The sequence below is a fragment of the Trichomonas vaginalis genome, chromosome III (assembly GCF_026262505.1).
Source record: "Trichomonas vaginalis G3 chromosome III, whole genome shotgun sequence".
In the NCBI taxonomy this organism is placed as follows: Eukaryota; Parabasalia; order Trichomonadida; family Trichomonadidae; genus Trichomonas; species Trichomonas vaginalis.
This window is the reverse complement of record NC_067205.1, coordinates 10,625,471-10,642,428: the sequence shown is the minus strand read 5'-3', so window position 1 is coordinate 10,642,428 and position 16,958 is coordinate 10,625,471. Positions and strand designations below refer to the sequence as shown.

The 16,958-nt window shown below is 32.8% G+C and overlaps 7 protein-coding genes across 7 annotated transcripts, besides 2 other annotated features; 4 read left to right on the top strand and 3 right to left on the bottom strand.

Annotated features, from left to right (window-relative positions):
• Positions 1–1,961: part of a mobile genetic element that runs on past the window's edge.
• TVAGG3_0677990 (uncharacterized protein) lies at positions 289–609 on the top strand (the record flags this gene model as incomplete). Its single annotated transcript, XM_001581137.1, has 1 exon — positions 289–609. The coding sequence occupies one exon, from the start codon at positions 289–291 to the stop codon at positions 607–609; it is 321 nt and encodes a 106-aa protein (XP_001581187.1).
• Positions 868–1,380, top strand: TVAGG3_0677980 (protein of unknown function, DUF4107 family; the record flags this gene model as incomplete). The annotated part of the gene is made up of 1 exon (XM_001581136.1): positions 868–1,380. The coding sequence occupies one exon, from the start codon at positions 868–870 to the stop codon at positions 1,378–1,380; it is 513 nt and encodes a 170-aa protein (XP_001581186.1).
• A 2,423-nt stretch (positions 1,962–4,384) lies between the features above and the next one.
• TVAGG3_0677960 (histone H2A) lies at positions 4,385–4,897 on the top strand (the record flags this gene model as incomplete). The annotated part of the gene is made up of 1 exon (XM_001581134.2): positions 4,404–4,823. One exon carries the CDS (start codon positions 4,404–4,406, stop codon positions 4,821–4,823), a length of 420 nt encoding a protein of 139 aa, XP_001581184.1.
• A 249-nt stretch (positions 4,898–5,146) lies between these two features.
• Positions 5,147–6,634, bottom strand: TVAGG3_0677950 (uncharacterized protein; the record flags this gene model as incomplete). Its single annotated transcript, XM_001581133.1, has 1 exon — positions 5,147–6,634. The coding sequence occupies one exon, from the start codon at positions 6,632–6,634 to the stop codon at positions 5,147–5,149; it is 1,488 nt and encodes a 495-aa protein (XP_001581183.1).
• A 340-nt stretch (positions 6,635–6,974) lies between these two features.
• On the bottom strand, positions 6,975–9,589 carry TVAGG3_0677940 (coronin family; the record flags this gene model as incomplete). The annotated part of the gene is made up of 1 exon (XM_001581132.2): positions 7,049–9,550. The coding sequence occupies one exon, from the start codon at positions 9,548–9,550 to the stop codon at positions 7,049–7,051; it is 2,502 nt and encodes an 833-aa protein (XP_001581182.1).
• A 539-nt stretch (positions 9,590–10,128) lies between these two features.
• Positions 10,129–11,349: a mobile genetic element.
• A 427-nt stretch (positions 11,350–11,776) lies between these two features.
• Positions 11,777–13,878, bottom strand: TVAGG3_0677920 (5'-3' exoribonuclease protein; the record flags this gene model as incomplete). The annotated part of the gene is made up of 1 exon (XM_001581131.1): positions 11,777–13,234. The coding sequence occupies one exon, from the start codon at positions 13,232–13,234 to the stop codon at positions 11,777–11,779; it is 1,458 nt and encodes a 485-aa protein (XP_001581181.1).
• A 1,438-nt stretch (positions 13,879–15,316) lies between these two features.
• On the top strand, positions 15,317–16,831 carry TVAGG3_0677910 (bifunctional inhibitor/lipid-transfer protein/seed storage 2s albumin superfamily protein family; the record flags this gene model as incomplete). Its single annotated transcript, XM_001581130.1, has 1 exon — positions 15,317–16,831. One exon carries the CDS (start codon positions 15,317–15,319, stop codon positions 16,829–16,831), a length of 1,515 nt encoding a protein of 504 aa, XP_001581180.1.
• Positions 16,832–16,958: the final 127 nt, after the last annotated feature.

Genomic DNA, 16,958 nt, shown 5'->3' with positions numbered 1-16,958 from the left:
GTGTATGTGAACCTAGACACAGGAGATGACATGAAAGTTTTTAAACACAAAGCTTCAAACGGTAGTGAGAGCAAACTGACTGCGGAAGGACATCCATTACCTTCAGAAGTTAGCATAGCATATAATTTTGAAACAAAAACTCAATAGATTTTAAAGTCGTCTCTGCAAAGAAGTCAGGTTTTACATTTAATGAAGCAGATGTATATTCGAATGAAAACTTCAAAGCTATTGCATGGTTAGATAATGACGATTGCTTTTAAAGAAATATTTAAATTCAGTGACTCAACGATGTCAATAGATGACCTTCGTGGAATGTTACCATCGACGTTTACAGTAGAAGGTTCAGCAGGATTGCTTACAAGATTGTCAATTGGTGGTATTTGGTCTCGTGAGAACATTGTTATAAAATCCAGTATAAGTGAATTTGCTGAAGAATCTATATTATGTCTTTCAAACTACATGTATTCGCCACCGAAGCATTATAGTATAACAAACTTTGTCAGTAAGTTTAACATAAGACTTGTCGAACCTTCTTCAATGAAAGATGTTGTGCTACCTAAAGATGGAAAGGATGGACTCATTATTGAAATGATTTTAATAGCATATTAAATGAGCTTGTTCTTGAAGGTCATTCATGATGAAATAACTGTTGTAGAAGATGTTAGCAATTGTTCAGACATTTTGAAGCGTATAGATGATATAAGAAAGAAGTTAGATAGACCGCAAACGGACTCTTTGAGTCCTGAGGTCGTAGACCGAAGCGGTGAGGGCGAAGTCCATGAGAATGTTTATGTTTCATTGACTTTCTCCAGTAACGAGAACTTTTATGAGATAATATTGAAGAGAGATGATTTTAATATGGTGTAAATGGTAGCTTGGGCAGCTTTAGGCGCAATGGGAACAAAAGCATTAGCATTTGGAGCAAAAGCACTTGGAGCTTATGACGCAGTAAATAAAATGAGTGGAGGAAGGGTTTCAAAGACATTAGATGCAAATAAAGGAAAGATTGGAGGCTGGGTTGCAAAGAAGTTAAGATTAAATAAAATAGGACTCATAAATAAAGCATCCAATTTGGTTGCGACTGAGTCAGAAAATGCTTTAGGAAAGGACGATGAGTTTGCAAAACATGCAAAAGACTTTAATGACCAGATGAAAGGTGAAACAATGCATTTAAATAGAGTCGATGGAACTCTTCCTCCACCAGTAGTTCTTCCGTATGGTCCCTATGGAATGTATGGAAATCCTTACGAAAGACCATTTGACCCATTGACTGGTGGAAGTAACTGGTATCATTACGGACGAAGAAGAAAGACAGTTAAGCTGGAGACAGACGTGAAGAAAGCAACTAAAAAGAAACCAAGGAAGAGAGTTATAAAGTAATGAGAACGTTTATGTTATGAGAAATTTTTAACGTTAGTTTTATTTTTACTGAAAATTTTTATTTGGATGTAAATGACAGAACAAAAGCAACTCATTCGAATTCCACAGTATAACAAACATACATTTAAACATTTATTCTTCCTTCCTGAGCATAACATGTTCTTTCAAATACATCCGAGACCAGTTGACTTTTCATTGACTGTGTATAAAGATAGAAATAGTTATATCATTAAACCATACGATGACGAAGGTAAGTTATGTAAATTGTACGTTAAGAAGTTAGAGAAAGTTTATGGCTTCAAGTATGACTACAATAGGGTTAACACTGATGATGAAGATATTGAGGAAAATTTATGAGAACATTAGTGAAGTCGTTAGTGAGAACGATAGTGAGAACGTTTATTTTTACATTAGTGAGTTCGTTAGTGAAGTGGTTGGCGGCTTTATAAATATTTAAGATTAAATTAGTGTTGTCGTTTGTGTTGTAAAATATACGTTAACGGTTTTGTAAAGTGTCAAATTCACAAGTATTGGGTAAGGTGGAACGCAGTGCCACAGTACCCAAGACTTGTATACTAACTGAAATGCATAGCGATTGACTGTCTGTAAACTTTTGTGAATAATCTTCTGTTATTAATGTTAGATTTGTTAAATCATACGAAGAATAACCGATTTCGATATCATTTGGATATGAACCCAATGAGAGTTGAATTGAATTAATGGATGGTAAAACTGTACAGTAAGTCTTATTAAGTTCATAATGTTTCTTAGAATAATCGAAATCAAATGTAGCATTTGAATTCTGATGAATGAACTCCATGGAGTCACAACTATTAGGTATGCAAACAACTGTAAATTGAATACTTTCTCCTCCATGTATACGAATTGATTCATTGGAAACTGGAAATACTTGCGAAGAAATACTCTCTTCGTTAACATCTATGTAATCATCTTCGAAAATCAAATAGTAACTAGCAGATTCTTTGGGTGTTAATGAAAAATCAAAAAATGTACCTTCTTCTGGATCTAAAGTTTTTGTGTAATATCCTGTTTTATCAATGGTGTATCTCTGAAAGAGTACGAATAGACAAAGCATGGTTAAATAAAATGAATTTGAAAGAAAACCGTTTCTATCTTAAAAAGTGGCAGATCCAAAAGATGCAGAAAATCGTTCCACATTATTAGTATGAAAAATGATTTATTATGGACTAAAGAATATTAATATTACAAACATCCAATTATTCGATTTTCAACTCATCCTTTAAGGGACCACTACAAAAATTGAGAGACTCAGAAAAATTGAGAGGCAAAATGAGATTTATCGTTTTCACCTCAATTATAAATGCTTATTTTGCTATTCATCAGATTGATATTTTTCAATTCTCGTCAATATACACACCTTTTGGTATGATACTTTAGCATCATGCTATTTCGAATTAAAGAAAAATCTTGAAATGGGCGAGTTTTGAGATGATTTGCATTTTTCGATTTTTTTTCTGTTTTCGAAGCGTGTTTTAAAAATTCACGATTTTCCGATTTTAAAAGTGGATTGATCAAAAGTTTTTATTGGCCAATATTTTAATATTAATTAAAATCTAATATCTGCGAATTTTATTGCAAATTAAATTGAGAGAAAAGTCATTATTTTTAAATTTTGATGATTGCAAATGCATTGGAATATAATATCAGATAATTTTAAAATAGAATAACCTTGCAAAACTTCAACTATACTAATTTTTTCAGAAAAGTCTTGTTAGAAGTAGTATATGATAACTATGTCAATTTTATATGCAAATCATTAAGTTTTTAATTGAATTTAATTTCAATTATTAAAAGATAGTGCAGATCGTATATTTTGTGGAATTTGTAGCGAACCATGTTGTTAGTAATTGTAGTTCTTGAGCTTTGTTGAAATTATCAAAATAATCTCCCTAAAAATGGCCTGAAAACGTATTAGCTAATACAAGCAAGGTTAGCTAATGAATTTATCCATATAAAAATCATATCCAATCTTGTTTGCAAAGCGAATAAGCTTCAGTTCTCATATGAGTGTCAAAAAGGTGAGGATATAATAGGGAGAGTATCACCAAGTCACCCAGCTTAGTTCACTTTTTGATGGGAAATAACCGTTTTTTCACCAAAACATTTTTTTTCACCAAAAAAAGGGGTATGTTATCTTGCTTTAAAGTTGATACCTTTTTTTTCGAAATATTACCAATGATATTCAAAGTACTATTTATGCATAATAAATTTAAAACGATAATGAAACAACTGATTGATTAGTCAATCTAGTATAGTATTATGAATACTATCAGGTGATAAAATCCCAAATATCTCAGCTTACCTTCCGCTTGATTATGAGATACAGATTTAATGTTGCTTACAGTCAAATATCAATCGTTTTTGAAATTTATCAATATTTCGTACAAATTAACAATGCTCCAACTATAACACACAGATATTATCACCACAAACTCATTTTAGGATGAAATGATTAATAAAATCCAAGATCTACTGATTTATTTACCCGATTCGAAAAATATTTATTTATAAATCATTATTTGTGCATATTTTATATATAGATATAAAAAACGATGAAAGTGTTAATTCAAACGAAATTATGCAAGATATTGCGAAATATTTTTATCTCGAAATCAAACAAAAGTCAATCTATGAGTCCATACACCCTATTACTATACTTCATATGTTAAGCATAATGAGAACAATTTTGGTCGATATCTTTGTAGTCAACGAAGTCCCTCACACTATTTTAAAAATAAAAAGAGAATTTTGTTAAGATCAGAGGAATGTGTATAGTAAAGAATATAAATAAACCACTAATTAGCCTAAGATAATTAAGTAAAATCTCACTTTTGGCGCTATTGACAAAGGTGTTCTCTATTAAATTTGCAAGACATAAAATGGCATTTTTGGAAAATTTGGAAAATGTCATTTTGGAACCCGAATAATTTCAATACCTAAATTTTCCTATGGCGGGATGATACTCACTTCATTATTTGTTAATGCCAGCCAAGAAGGGTGTCAAGAAAACAGCTACAAAGACAGCAGTAGATGGAGAACGCCAACATCCAAAGACACGTTCATCCCGTGCCGGTCTTCAGTTCCCTGTCGGTCGTCTTCACAGATTCCTCCGTGAAGGCCGTTACGGAGAACGTGTCGGTGCCGGTGCTCCAGTCTTCATGGCCGCTGTCCTCGAATATCTTACAGTCGAAGTTCTCGAACTCGCAGGTAACGCTGCTCGTGATAACAAGAAGACACGTATCTCACCACGTCATATCATGCTTGCCGTTCGTAACGATGAAGAATTGAACCAGTTACTTTCCAACATCACCATTGCTTCTGCTGGTGTTGTTCCACACATCCACAAGGTTCTCCTTGGTAATCCAAAGAAGGGCAAGGATGCTTCCCAAACACAAGAGTAAATATGTTTTTATATGTATTCTGTCTAAATTAAAAAAAAAGTATTTCGTAAATACAAATTTAAAAAAAAAGAAATTTTAACAGCTTAATATTATTTGAATTGTTCTTTATGATCTAATATGTTTAAAGCAATTCTGAAAACTTCTTCTGGTGATATATCACTAACAATATATCATTTATGGAAAGATGGTAAATTTATTTTATTCTCAATTTTTTGAGAGATTTGTGAGGAACAATAGATTTTATGCTCCTATGACATGGCCTTCAACTTTGGTGTTTGAGGTGAAATTTCAATGATGCTTCACGCTAACTGTTAAAAAAAGCTTTATTGATAAGGATTATCATTATTTGTATTGTATTGTTGTTGTGGGTTATAATCTTGTGACGCAGGAGTATTACAAGCAACTTCTAATGGCATTGCATTAGCATCACTTTTCTCGACAAGACTAACTTCAAGAGATCCATCCTTCTTTTTCTTTGATGTCCTGCAACAGGCAACAGATATTATAATAGCACCAATCAGAAGACTTATTCCAACTGTGATTCCAATAATTAATTCAATAGGTAGGCCATATTTATAAGATTTCTCAGTTGGATCAATTGGTTCCATTGAATTTAATTCTGAATATGATTCGTTTGTGATGTAATATGCTTTGTGACTTGATTGTCTGCCATTAATTATAGCATATGATTCTAAACTTTTATCTTCAGATAAATAAAACTCAAATTCATATCGATCTGCTGTAGAAAATCTGATAACATTAGGTTTGTTTAATCCGTCATTAGGTCTAAAGCGAACCGTTCCATTTATAAATGCGAAAGCAACGCAAGTGTAATTGTACCCATAAGTAGTTAAACTGTAGTTATGTCTTACAAGTGTGATAATTGAATCACATGAGATTTCTCTGAAATTATAAATTATAAAATTGCATGGAATTGGATTAGTACTAGCTGAATGAAGTGAAATTGTACCTGAAGTGTTGAAATAAATGGCTGTGATTGATGTTTTACCAAGGATTTCTAAATATGAATTAGATGTAGCAGCAAAACCATAAATATTGGTATGATCTGTAAATACTATGTATGAGTATTCAAAGATCTCAGTTGTTACAGAGTTTCTGTCAAGTAATAAACTATGGATTCCATAATTCTTGACTTTTGGTAGCTGTTTAAGATCTATTGGTGTTGAAGCAAAATAGTTAAGTTTCAGACTGTTGTAAATGCTGTATGGTATTAAAGGGAATGAGAATTGAACTTTTAATTTTGCAGTTGCATTTTTGGTTTGAGCTTTTATTGAAATGCATAGTGGTTGGCTGCCTACAAACCATTGTGAATAATAATTGTTTGTTAATAATGTTGGATTTGTTAAATCATATGAAGAATAACCGACTTCGATATCATTTGGATATGATTCCAATGAGATTTGTATTGAATGGATGGATAATAAAACTATGCAGTAATTCTTGTTAAGTCTATACTTTTTCTGAGAATAATCGAAATCGAATGTAACACCTGATTTTTGATTAATAAACTCCATTGAGTTACAACTATTAGGTATGCAAACAACTGTAAATTGAATACTGTCTCCAGCGAGGATACGAATTGATTCATTGGAAACTGGAAATACTTGCGAATAAGTTCTCTCTTCGTTAATATATAGGAAATGTGAATCATCGAAAACCAAATAGTAACTAGCAGATTCTTTGGGTGTTAATGAAAAATCAAAAAACGAACCTTCTTTATCTAGAGCTTTTGTGTAATATCCTAATTTATCAATGGTATATCTATGGAAGAGTACGAATAAACAAAGCATGGATAAATAATGAGCGGATTAATTTGAAATTAAATTGAATTTGATTCAAAACCGTTTCTATTGTAAAAAAAAAGAATGATATGATCATCGTATGATTATTATTAAAAATAAACTGTTTTTATTTTTAATTTGACTTTATTTCTAACAGTTCTAGTTCCACTTTCATGTAAAAAGAGAACAGTCTGTGTTGATCTACGATCTTAACTACCATCTCAATTTTGAGAATGCTCGATTTTACGATCGTTGAGAAATATTTCCATGAATCTGGTTCATAAGAAATTTTTCTTTATGAGAAGGGCTGTGTACAAGGCTAAAAATAACAATATTATTATAATAAGAGAAAAAAATTAGACTTTTTTTACTTTAATATTTGCGCAAAAAAAATAAGAAAAGAAAAGGAAAATAACTTATGTCTTACCAGCTATCACTTTCTTCTTCCTTTTCATCATCTGATTCTGTAGAAATCTTTGGAGCCATAGCAACAATCTCATCGATGGTGAGTTTCTTGTTGGCTAAATCTTCCTGTTCGTCCTGTCCTCCTGGGAGGTACTTCCTTGCCTTTGGCTTGACGATTGGCTGTGCCTCTGAGAGCTTCTTCATTCCCTCTGGCTGGATGTTCAACTCTGGGAATGATTCTGTCTGGCCGTCCTCCCAATCGAGGACTTCCATGAGAGCGTTGGATGTATCACGGGATGGTTGGTAGATATCATCCTGGAAGTACTCCTGGCGATTACGTGGTGTTCTCCAGTGAAGAGCACGAAGAGATTCTGTTGACAACTTGAGCATGCGAGAGATTTCAACAGACTTGACGTCGAGGTACTTGCGTGGGATGAGGCAAAGGCCGCGTTCTGGTTCTGCTGAATCGTATGAGCCCTGGCAAGCGATAATTCTGTCATCGCGGCATAACTCAACGAATGGGACGTTGCCGTCACCCTTGCCGCCGCAGTAGATGACGCCACTGCCTTCTTCGTACATTGGAAGAAGTGGAGAGGACTGTGTATCTAATTCGACTGTCTTGAGTGGAGCAGAGAGGTTGGCTGGATCCCAGATGGAGATCTCACGCCAGCCCTTTTTGCTGACACCGAATGTAGCAAAGCGGTTGTAATCTGGAAGGTCGAGAATTCTGCGATGTCTTGGTCCTGGATGGCACTGACCTGTAGCGACGACTGGATCCTCTGATCTTGGGTCGAAGACAGAAACTGTGCCGTCCTTGAAGACCGAGTAAACTGCGTTAGATAATGAGTTGAATGTTGAGTCTTGGACAACAGATGGGCATTGCTTCTGGAAGGATCTGATCTGCTTTTCCTTGTTGAGATCCCAGATTGCGATTTCTGGTGTAAGGCATGTGGCAAGAACAAGGTTACGGACAGCGTCTGAGAACTTGGTAAGGCCGACACGCTTTGGCATCTGGAGGGAAATGCGTGGCTCTGTGATATCCTGCTTGAGAACGTCAGGAACATCCCAAAGGCGAATCTTGCCATCATCACCAGCAGACATTAAGAGATTTGGATTATGTGGTGAGTATGTGATGTATGAGACTGTGCTCTTGTGTGGATCCTTGATGCATGGAGCTCCGTTGATTGGATAGCGAGTTGGCTTATCAAGGTTCATGAAGCAGATTTGAGATGGATTGCCCTGTCCGATGAAAGCGAACTGCTTGCCGTTTGTGCAGATTTCGTTGAATTCCATGTTCGGGACAATGCCAACTGGAAGATAAGTAAAGTAGTTACGTGGTGGGTCACTTTCAGCGTTGAGGTAGCGGTATCTTGTAACGATCTGAACGACTTCTTCTTGTGGTCCCTCGTCGACAACTTCCTCCTCTTTGACTGTTGGATTAAGTGCAAGAGTCTTGAGCTCGAAGTTCTCGCCGGCCATATACTTCTCGGCTGTAAGCTCTGTCTCGAGGACTGGCATTGGTGGGAACTTGATTGGAAGATGGGATTTGTCAACTGTCAATCTGAGGTGTTGGGCAACGTTTCCGGCCATGATGACTGTGAGATCCATGAGTCTGTCGCCATCTGGATCTGGCTGGATGATCTCTGGAGCGGCTGCGAAGATCATATCTGGGCAGTTAAACTCGTAAACGTCGGATAAGTCCTTGGCGTTGAGGAAGTTGATCTTTGTAGCCTTGCATGTTTGTGCAACAAGGAGGCCTGTGAAGTGGTAGCGAAGTCTGAGTGGAACTGGAGCTGTTTCGAAGGTACGAGCAGCAACTTCCTCAAGCTGGTGGTTGAGGATGCGTACTTCTTGCTTCTTTTCGTTGTAGGAGACAGCAATTCTGTCGCCTGGGAGTGGCTCGAGATAGCCAACAGCGCGAGAGTTGATAATCTTCTTCTCTACGACAATTGACTTGGCGCGGACATCCCAGATTCTCAAGAGCATGTCGACGTGGAGGGCGTAAACATATTTGCCGTCATATGACCATGAAACGGCATTGATTGGACGAGTGTGCTCAAGATCAGCAACGACGTTGAGATTTCCATCAAGGATAACAACGTGACCGGAGCGAAGGCCTGCAGCAAGTAATGTTTTGGCTGTCGGATGAATTGCCATTGATTTAACTTCGCTGCCAGAATCGTACTTGTTGAGAGGCTTTGAGAGGTCGCATGCTAAGCCATTTTCTGGAATTTCCCATGATGTAATATCTCCGCCACTTGTTCCGACGTAAATGAATTTTGGCTCGAATGGTGAAAAGGCAACAGCTGTAACTGATCCTCCGGAAGACTTAATGCGTGGCTGGAAAAGTCCGAATTTTGGTCTACCTTCGATTGGGAAGATTGTTACCTTGGCATCATTACCGTTTGAAGCGCAGGCTGCGAAGCGAGGGGCGATATCAAGGATGCTTTCCTCTTTCCTCACATCTACGTCAATCATTTTACGTTCAGGAATAAATGCGCCTGAGAGTCCTGGATACATTTTTGTGAAATATAACCGCTAATTGAAAATGTATTTTTCACGAGTAAAAAAGTGAAATGAAATTTCATTGGTTTTCGCGTAATTTTATCAGGAATTTGGTTGTATTTAAAGAAAGCATTTCATGCTATATCTAAATCTACTCATGAAAAAAAATAGGTCAATTTCTCTTGGACAAAAAAAATAAAAGTGAAAAGGAAAAAATGAAATTAAGCAGACTTTTATACAAGAGTGTTTTTAGATAAAAATTGGAAATGTCAAAGAATAATTTGTAAAAAAGAATTTAATAACTTATCCGTCCCGCTCAGAAAATGTGCTTCAATTTAAATGTTTGACGGAACTATTAATAAATAAAAAAGGGTTCAAAAGAGTATGGAATTCACATAATTTTAAGAGCTGGTGATATTGTTAGATTTACCTGTATCATGTTCAATATTGTTATCACTTGCTGGTTTTTATCTCTAGATATTTTGTTTCCAATGCTATTGTAATTTGAAATTAATCACATTATTCCTAACTTATTCAAATATTCATTTTTCTGGTTCTATCTTAAAAAATTTTGATCAAAATAACAAATTAAGGATGCGCTCACCATGTCAGATTTTTCATGCATGTATAACTTTTGATGGAATTAAACCTAGAATCTGATATTCTGCCATATATATTAATTTTTTATAAACTACTATTTCTATTAATGTTTTTAAATAATATTTGTTTTTCACAATAATCAGAATTGATTTTTGGCCAAAATCGTAAAATATAAAAATATCAATCCATCACAATATTTTAAATTCTAATGATATTCTATCCTATTGATGGTATGGCTGGAAAATTAACATTCATGAAGTTATTAGATTAGGAAAATTGAATGGACCCTATTCAATTTTTTTGATTTTCCTCTCAATTTTATAAAAGATATAACTCAAGAACATGTGACATCCGGAATGGCTCACACAATCAAAATGATATATTCCTTTTTGGATAAAAGCCTGATGGAACGATATTTTAAAAATATATTACTAAAATGAAAATAAAAAATCTAATTTTATGAAAATAAATGTTTATTCAACAGTATGCAAACCATATAAAATTTGCATGAGGGAGAAAATTCTGATATCAGTATTCGTTCGCAGTATCTATTATTCCGACCTCTGGATTTTTTTGAAAAATCGCGACAGACTTACCATCATGTATTTTTGCGTATTTGAAATGCATGCATAGTATATGTTACGAGTCCATTCTTTGATTTTTTTTTCTGATGAGTTTTTGAAATTTGATTATACAATTATATTGATTTTTCATATAAGAAGTGTTGGATAATGTAATTCAATATGAGTATATTGGTGTTAGCTTGCTCATTTAAAAAAGTCAAAGTATAATACTATATTTGCTAATTATTCATGGAAGAATCAATAGATATTTTGTACACAGCTTTATGAAAGTGTGCCTAAACAAGATCAAACAACATAGGTAACAAAAGTCATTGCTGTGTCCCTATGTTGCATGGGTGGGAAATTGTAAACGGCTATCAAAAAAAGTGCAGAAAATTCAAATGTAAGAGAAGAAAATATCATAATTATTGTAAAATAGTAATAGGTACTTGCAAATAAAGATTATTTTAATGGAATTATGGAAAAATACATATTCACTTTTAAAATTTTTACACTTTTGAATACTATTCAGAAATTCTTCGAAAATTTAAAAATCTTTCAACTCAATATCGAAAGGGATCTAGAGCCTCAAAGTTTTACTATCATAATAATTACATATTCTAAGCACTTTTATGGAATGTTAGTGCATCCTTAACTGGATAAATTATACCTTTGATGCAATCAACAACAGTTTAAATTCATTTATGCAATCAAATTAAGAGAATAATGAGTGAATGTCTTTTGTAATAATAAACTGTAAGATATGATGAAATTTTTTCCAAATTTATATTAGAATTTATGCAATAGGAAGTTCCTTTAATAACACTGAAAGATGTTTTATTTTCTTATCTCCTCATATTGAATTCAACTCTCAATTTAAGAGTGTTGCGATTGCTTATAATTAGTTAATTTATATGATTTAAAAGAAGTCCCCTAATATCATAATGTACATATGCGGTATCAAGTAGATAATTATCATTTACGATTAATAAAATACAAAATTCAAGCTTTATAAAGTCACTCCCCCCGAATATTTCCAATGCAAGGGAAAAAATATATGGAATATGTTGATATCAATTTAAAAGAAAGACCCACAAAATTCAAGCGTCATTGAAAGGCTAAGATCACCCATAAATGATAAAATTATCAAAGCAAGTATAAGTTGCTTTGATTTGAAGAAACGCCATAAAATAAGTAATCCGAGATAATATAGTGAAAAGTCATCACTTCCCAAAAATAAAAGGAAGCAAATTATAATATGAGTTATAGTTAACAATGATTTCAAAAAATTGCAACAACAGTCATCATCGTATTCATCACTATGAAGCATAAAAACGCGAACAGAAAAAAGCAAAACAGATATCAATTTTGCAGGAACTAAATCTTGATCATTATATAAAAAAATAAATCCAATTATTAGTGTCATTGATAAAAGAATGCAAAAAATATGATATAAGCAAGTGCATAAAGAAAAAGACTCATCGTAATCATAATTATAAGAGGCATACCCATAGTAATTAGAAGCGTAACCATAGTTCTTTGAAGCACAACAATAGTAATTAGAAGCATAACCATAGTTCTTTGAAGCGCAACCATAGTAATTAGAAGCATAACCATTATTATTAGAAGTATAACCATAATTATTACTGGAACAACTACAATTATTAGAATAGCTATAATTGTGGACATTCTGTTGTTTATATCCGTTATCATAATTAGTTGTTGTTCTTGTGCGAGGCTGGTAAGTGTTATAATTATTAATAATGCGTTTTATTTTCGGCCTGTATATGGTTTGCTTTGATCTTTTTTGTTGATCATATTGATGATATTTTGTTGATTTTGACTTGGTAGTCTTCCGTCTTTTTGTAGCAGTATTTTGGTAGTAAATTTGTTTGGTATCTGAAGACGAATGTGTTGATTCGAATGAAATAGCATTTGGAACACTGGAAAAGTTTAATTCAGGATTGTTTGTTGCTGTATTCGATATTGTCATTGCTGATGCGGAAGATATTTGATTATTAGAGTTCTTATCTTGAAAAATCATTGGTTCATCCTGTTTAACACAAATCTCGCTAAATTCTTGTTTTTCAATTACAATAGGCTCTTCTGGTTGAACTAAATATGGGTACTTTGACACAATTGTAGAAAATTCAAAGCGTAAACTTTCAATAATCCGCTCATATACTGGAATTTCAAATGAATATCTCTGATTTAAACTTTTGACACGTTTTGTATTAAGTAGTCTCTTAAGATACTTATCTTTCTTCCTAAGTGAAATTATCTCTGGCGGGAGAAGTTGTTTGTTCTCATTATAATCGATTGTTAAATTGTACAAAAGATTCATTTGGCCATTATCATTTATTGATGGAATGTGTGTATCAATGAACCTCTCTATAACTGTTAAAGGAGGTGCAAAATGATATTTGTAGATCCATGTCCATGATGGAACTCCAGTTGTATAAAATTTGTGTGTAAATAATAATCCATCAAGGAAACAATGTGAAATCATTTTGTCTTTAGCTTTTGATGTATTCATTTCTTTTCTATATAACTTTATTTCTTCATTAATATCAAGATCATATGAATCTTTTGAATCCTTAAATTGATTTCTCACAATACAATGAATGAATTTTTTAAGGTTTTGAAGAACGAAATTATCTTTATTTGTAATATATTCGTTGTATTCAAACTTGCAATGTTTATAGCAATCAATTAGAATATTGAGATTAAGTTCCGAATTGTACAATTGTGGGATAAATCTATTGTTTAACAATGTGCAAATAAATACAAAATCATCAATCATTGCTTCTTTCTTGTCATGAAATTCTATTTGGATTTTTGCTCTAAGTTTATTGATTTTAATTAAAGTTAATGATTCCTCAGAAATAAATTGCTCAAGTGTGTTACTTTCACTAAATTGTTTTGATTGGAGGATAACATCAAAGTTTTGGTAATGTGTTTTCAATGCCATAATGATGAAATTGAAGTCTGAAGTGAAAACACAATGACTTAAATTTTGATTACCTTCTTTTCGAATATCATCGAGTATTTTTGTTTGTTGGTCACCAAGGACATTACACCCACTCAAAATAACTTTTCTTCCACGCCATGATGTATCATTTTTTGTTTTATCACAAATCCATTCTTTTAAATGATTTTCTAATAAAAATGAAATTGAATCATATTCATGAAGCTGGCAATTATTTAAAAGATGTAAAAATTATTATTTGTATTGTAAAATTGTGCGAATGGTTTAATTCCTTCAAGTAAAATATAAATTAATTTTTTGGGTTTAACTGTGTTAACTAACGAATCAAGTAAACTATATAGTTCATTAATATTCTTTGGTTTAGCTTGATTTGAGTCGAGATTAAAATAATGAATAGTTGTAAGTAAAAAAGTTGCATCGATATATAAGCAATCATATTCAACATTCGTATTAGTATCAAATCTTTCATTAATATCACAAAACTTCGCTATGAAATCTTCATAGAAATTACTTTTCGACATTGAAAAAAATTGAGATAAAAAAAGTAAAAAAGCACTTTAAAAATGAATTATTCTTTGATGTTTGAATGGAGAATCGATATTGATAGAATGTTATTTTTAAATTTTGTGAATTTGATACAATTCTAAATCATTTTGTTTTGATTTAGCACCAAGCATTAAAATATTTAACACATGCTTTAATATTAATGAATAAGACGACAATATCTATAATATTGCAATGTCTAAAGATATTTCTGATTCAAAAGCTGCTATTATAGGACATTTCCATTTATTAGTATTTTAATGTGGCTAACAATAAAATTTTATCCAAGATATTATATGGCCAAGACTTGAAATGCTTTTTATTGCACACTTATCTATGATATAAATGTAATTTTGTTCGTTTAGCAGTAATACGATATACACTAGGTAATTTAACAAAAATATAATGCAATTGTATTGAAGCGATTGGAAAATAATAACTGATGAAAATTCAATATTTTCTTCTCCATTTTTTTAGTTCAGATCCTTGAGAAATGCCATTTTTCAATTTAAAGGCATTCATATGGCAAATGCTGGTACATGATGACAAGCGTTAACTTTTTCGAATTAGGAATTTTATTTAAATTGTGTTAGGGGTGTGAAGTGATATATAATAATCTAAAAATATAGCCATTATGCATTTGATTATTTTCTCTGCTAAAAATTTTTGACAAAAATTAATCGTCACTTCGAGACTTTTATCTTACGATAAGAATTATTATAAGTAAACCACTCCATAGTTGAATTTGATTATTTTCTCTTCGATCGTTTGAATACAAATTTTATCAAGCTTTTTATCCCTGGAGTAAATTTGCTTATACATGTTGATAATTATGATATTTTGTGTTGATCTAATTGAAAGAAAACCGTCATGATAGAATTGATAGAATTTTTTGAAAACAAATTATTAAAAACTTCAAAAATAATTGTGTATGATGTCATTGTTTCGTAGCCAAGTTTTTAGACCGTTGCATTTCTGAAGTTTACAAACATAAGATATAATAATAAAAAGCAACATTTCTTATAGTGTATTCATATTTAATAAAAATTTCACTTTATAAATTTGAATTAATTTATTCATTTGATAATGGCAATAACTTTTGAGCTTCTGCAAAAGAGAACAAAATATGAAGTTTGTACAGATTACCAAAAGAGCTGGAAAGCCTCTTGGGAACATGATGGCCCATCTATGGCACCAAAGGCGGGAAATAGTTGTCCAAAAACCATCAATAGCAATGAAAAGTATAATGCTCTCAATACTTTAAATTACGCCAGAAGAGCATGTGGTTTAGATCTGGCCAGATTGGAAAGTAGATATCTCTACGAGGAGCAATTACAAGCAACTGCAAATTCAAAAGTTAATAACCAATGCAGTGGATATAGCCACACATGCCTTGAAACAAGGTCATCAGGTAAGGATTTATCAGAATCAAAGAGTGTTGCCGATTTGGTTAAATTGGCATTAACAACCCAATTTGATGAAACATCCAGTTTGAATTATTATGCTCGGCATATATTATTGGACGAATATTTGGAACCAGTCGTGTTTGCTAGTGCTCATAACGAAAATTCGAAAGAGACAGTCCAATTACTTAATTTCAATGCAAATACACAACGACCTGCACAAAAAATACCTTTTGTTGCTTGGCCACCTCCAGGATATGTACACTCAAAATTCCTTGGAGTTGCATCTTTTATGTCACAAGGAATTGGTAGTACTACTCTTATATCATATACTGTTGATGATGATCCTACTGTAAAACGTGCTGATGTGGAATCATGTAGGAAGTTTGGAATGGATGTAAACTGTTTTACTGGAGACTGGATGGATCAGGAAAATGCAATTGGACACACATATCACATCAATGTTTCAGATCCATATGGCAAGTCATATTTATATTCTTTTACACCTGTGGATTGTGACAAATACAAACCAGATCGAACTCCAGTAATAACACCATTTGTAACAGCATATGAAACAATGGCACGAACTCCAGAAATAACATCTAAGGAAACGCCATTCAATACTGCAGCAAAAACACCATTTACAACAGCTTTTGAAACTGCAGCAATGACTCCATTTTCTACAGCCTTTGCGACTGCAGGTGAAACACCATTTACTACAGCTGCAGTAACAGCTTTTAAAACACCTTATTTAACAGAAAAAGAAACACCATTTAATACAAATCATCAAACACCTCATATCACACCAGGAGTAACAATGTTTGAAACACCATTTTTAACACAAAAGGAAACTCCTTACGAAACACCTTACTTAACAGAAAAGGAAACAGCCTTTGAAACAGCTTATGAAACTCCGTTTACAACTTCAGATATCACTGTAATAACTCCAGTTCCAACTCAAACTGAAGTTGTCACACCATCAATTGAAAAGGAAAATGAAAGAAATGAAGGAAATGATGATCCTGCTGATTCACAAGGTGGTAGTAATGCAAAAAATGCTGTAGCAATCGCTGTTCCAATTGTTGCGGTATTAATTATTGCTGGTGTTGTAGCAGTAATTATCATAATGAAGAATAGAGGAAATTCTCATCAAGATGATGATAGTATGCAATCTGATAGTGTTGATTATAACGTTTAAGATAGTTTTTATTATAATTTACAATATTATTAGTAAAAATATATTGCTTGTTATTGTGTAAATTTTTTAACTGAATATTTCTTTGAATATCAAAAAAAAAAGTTGATATTTTGATCTCAAAAATGCC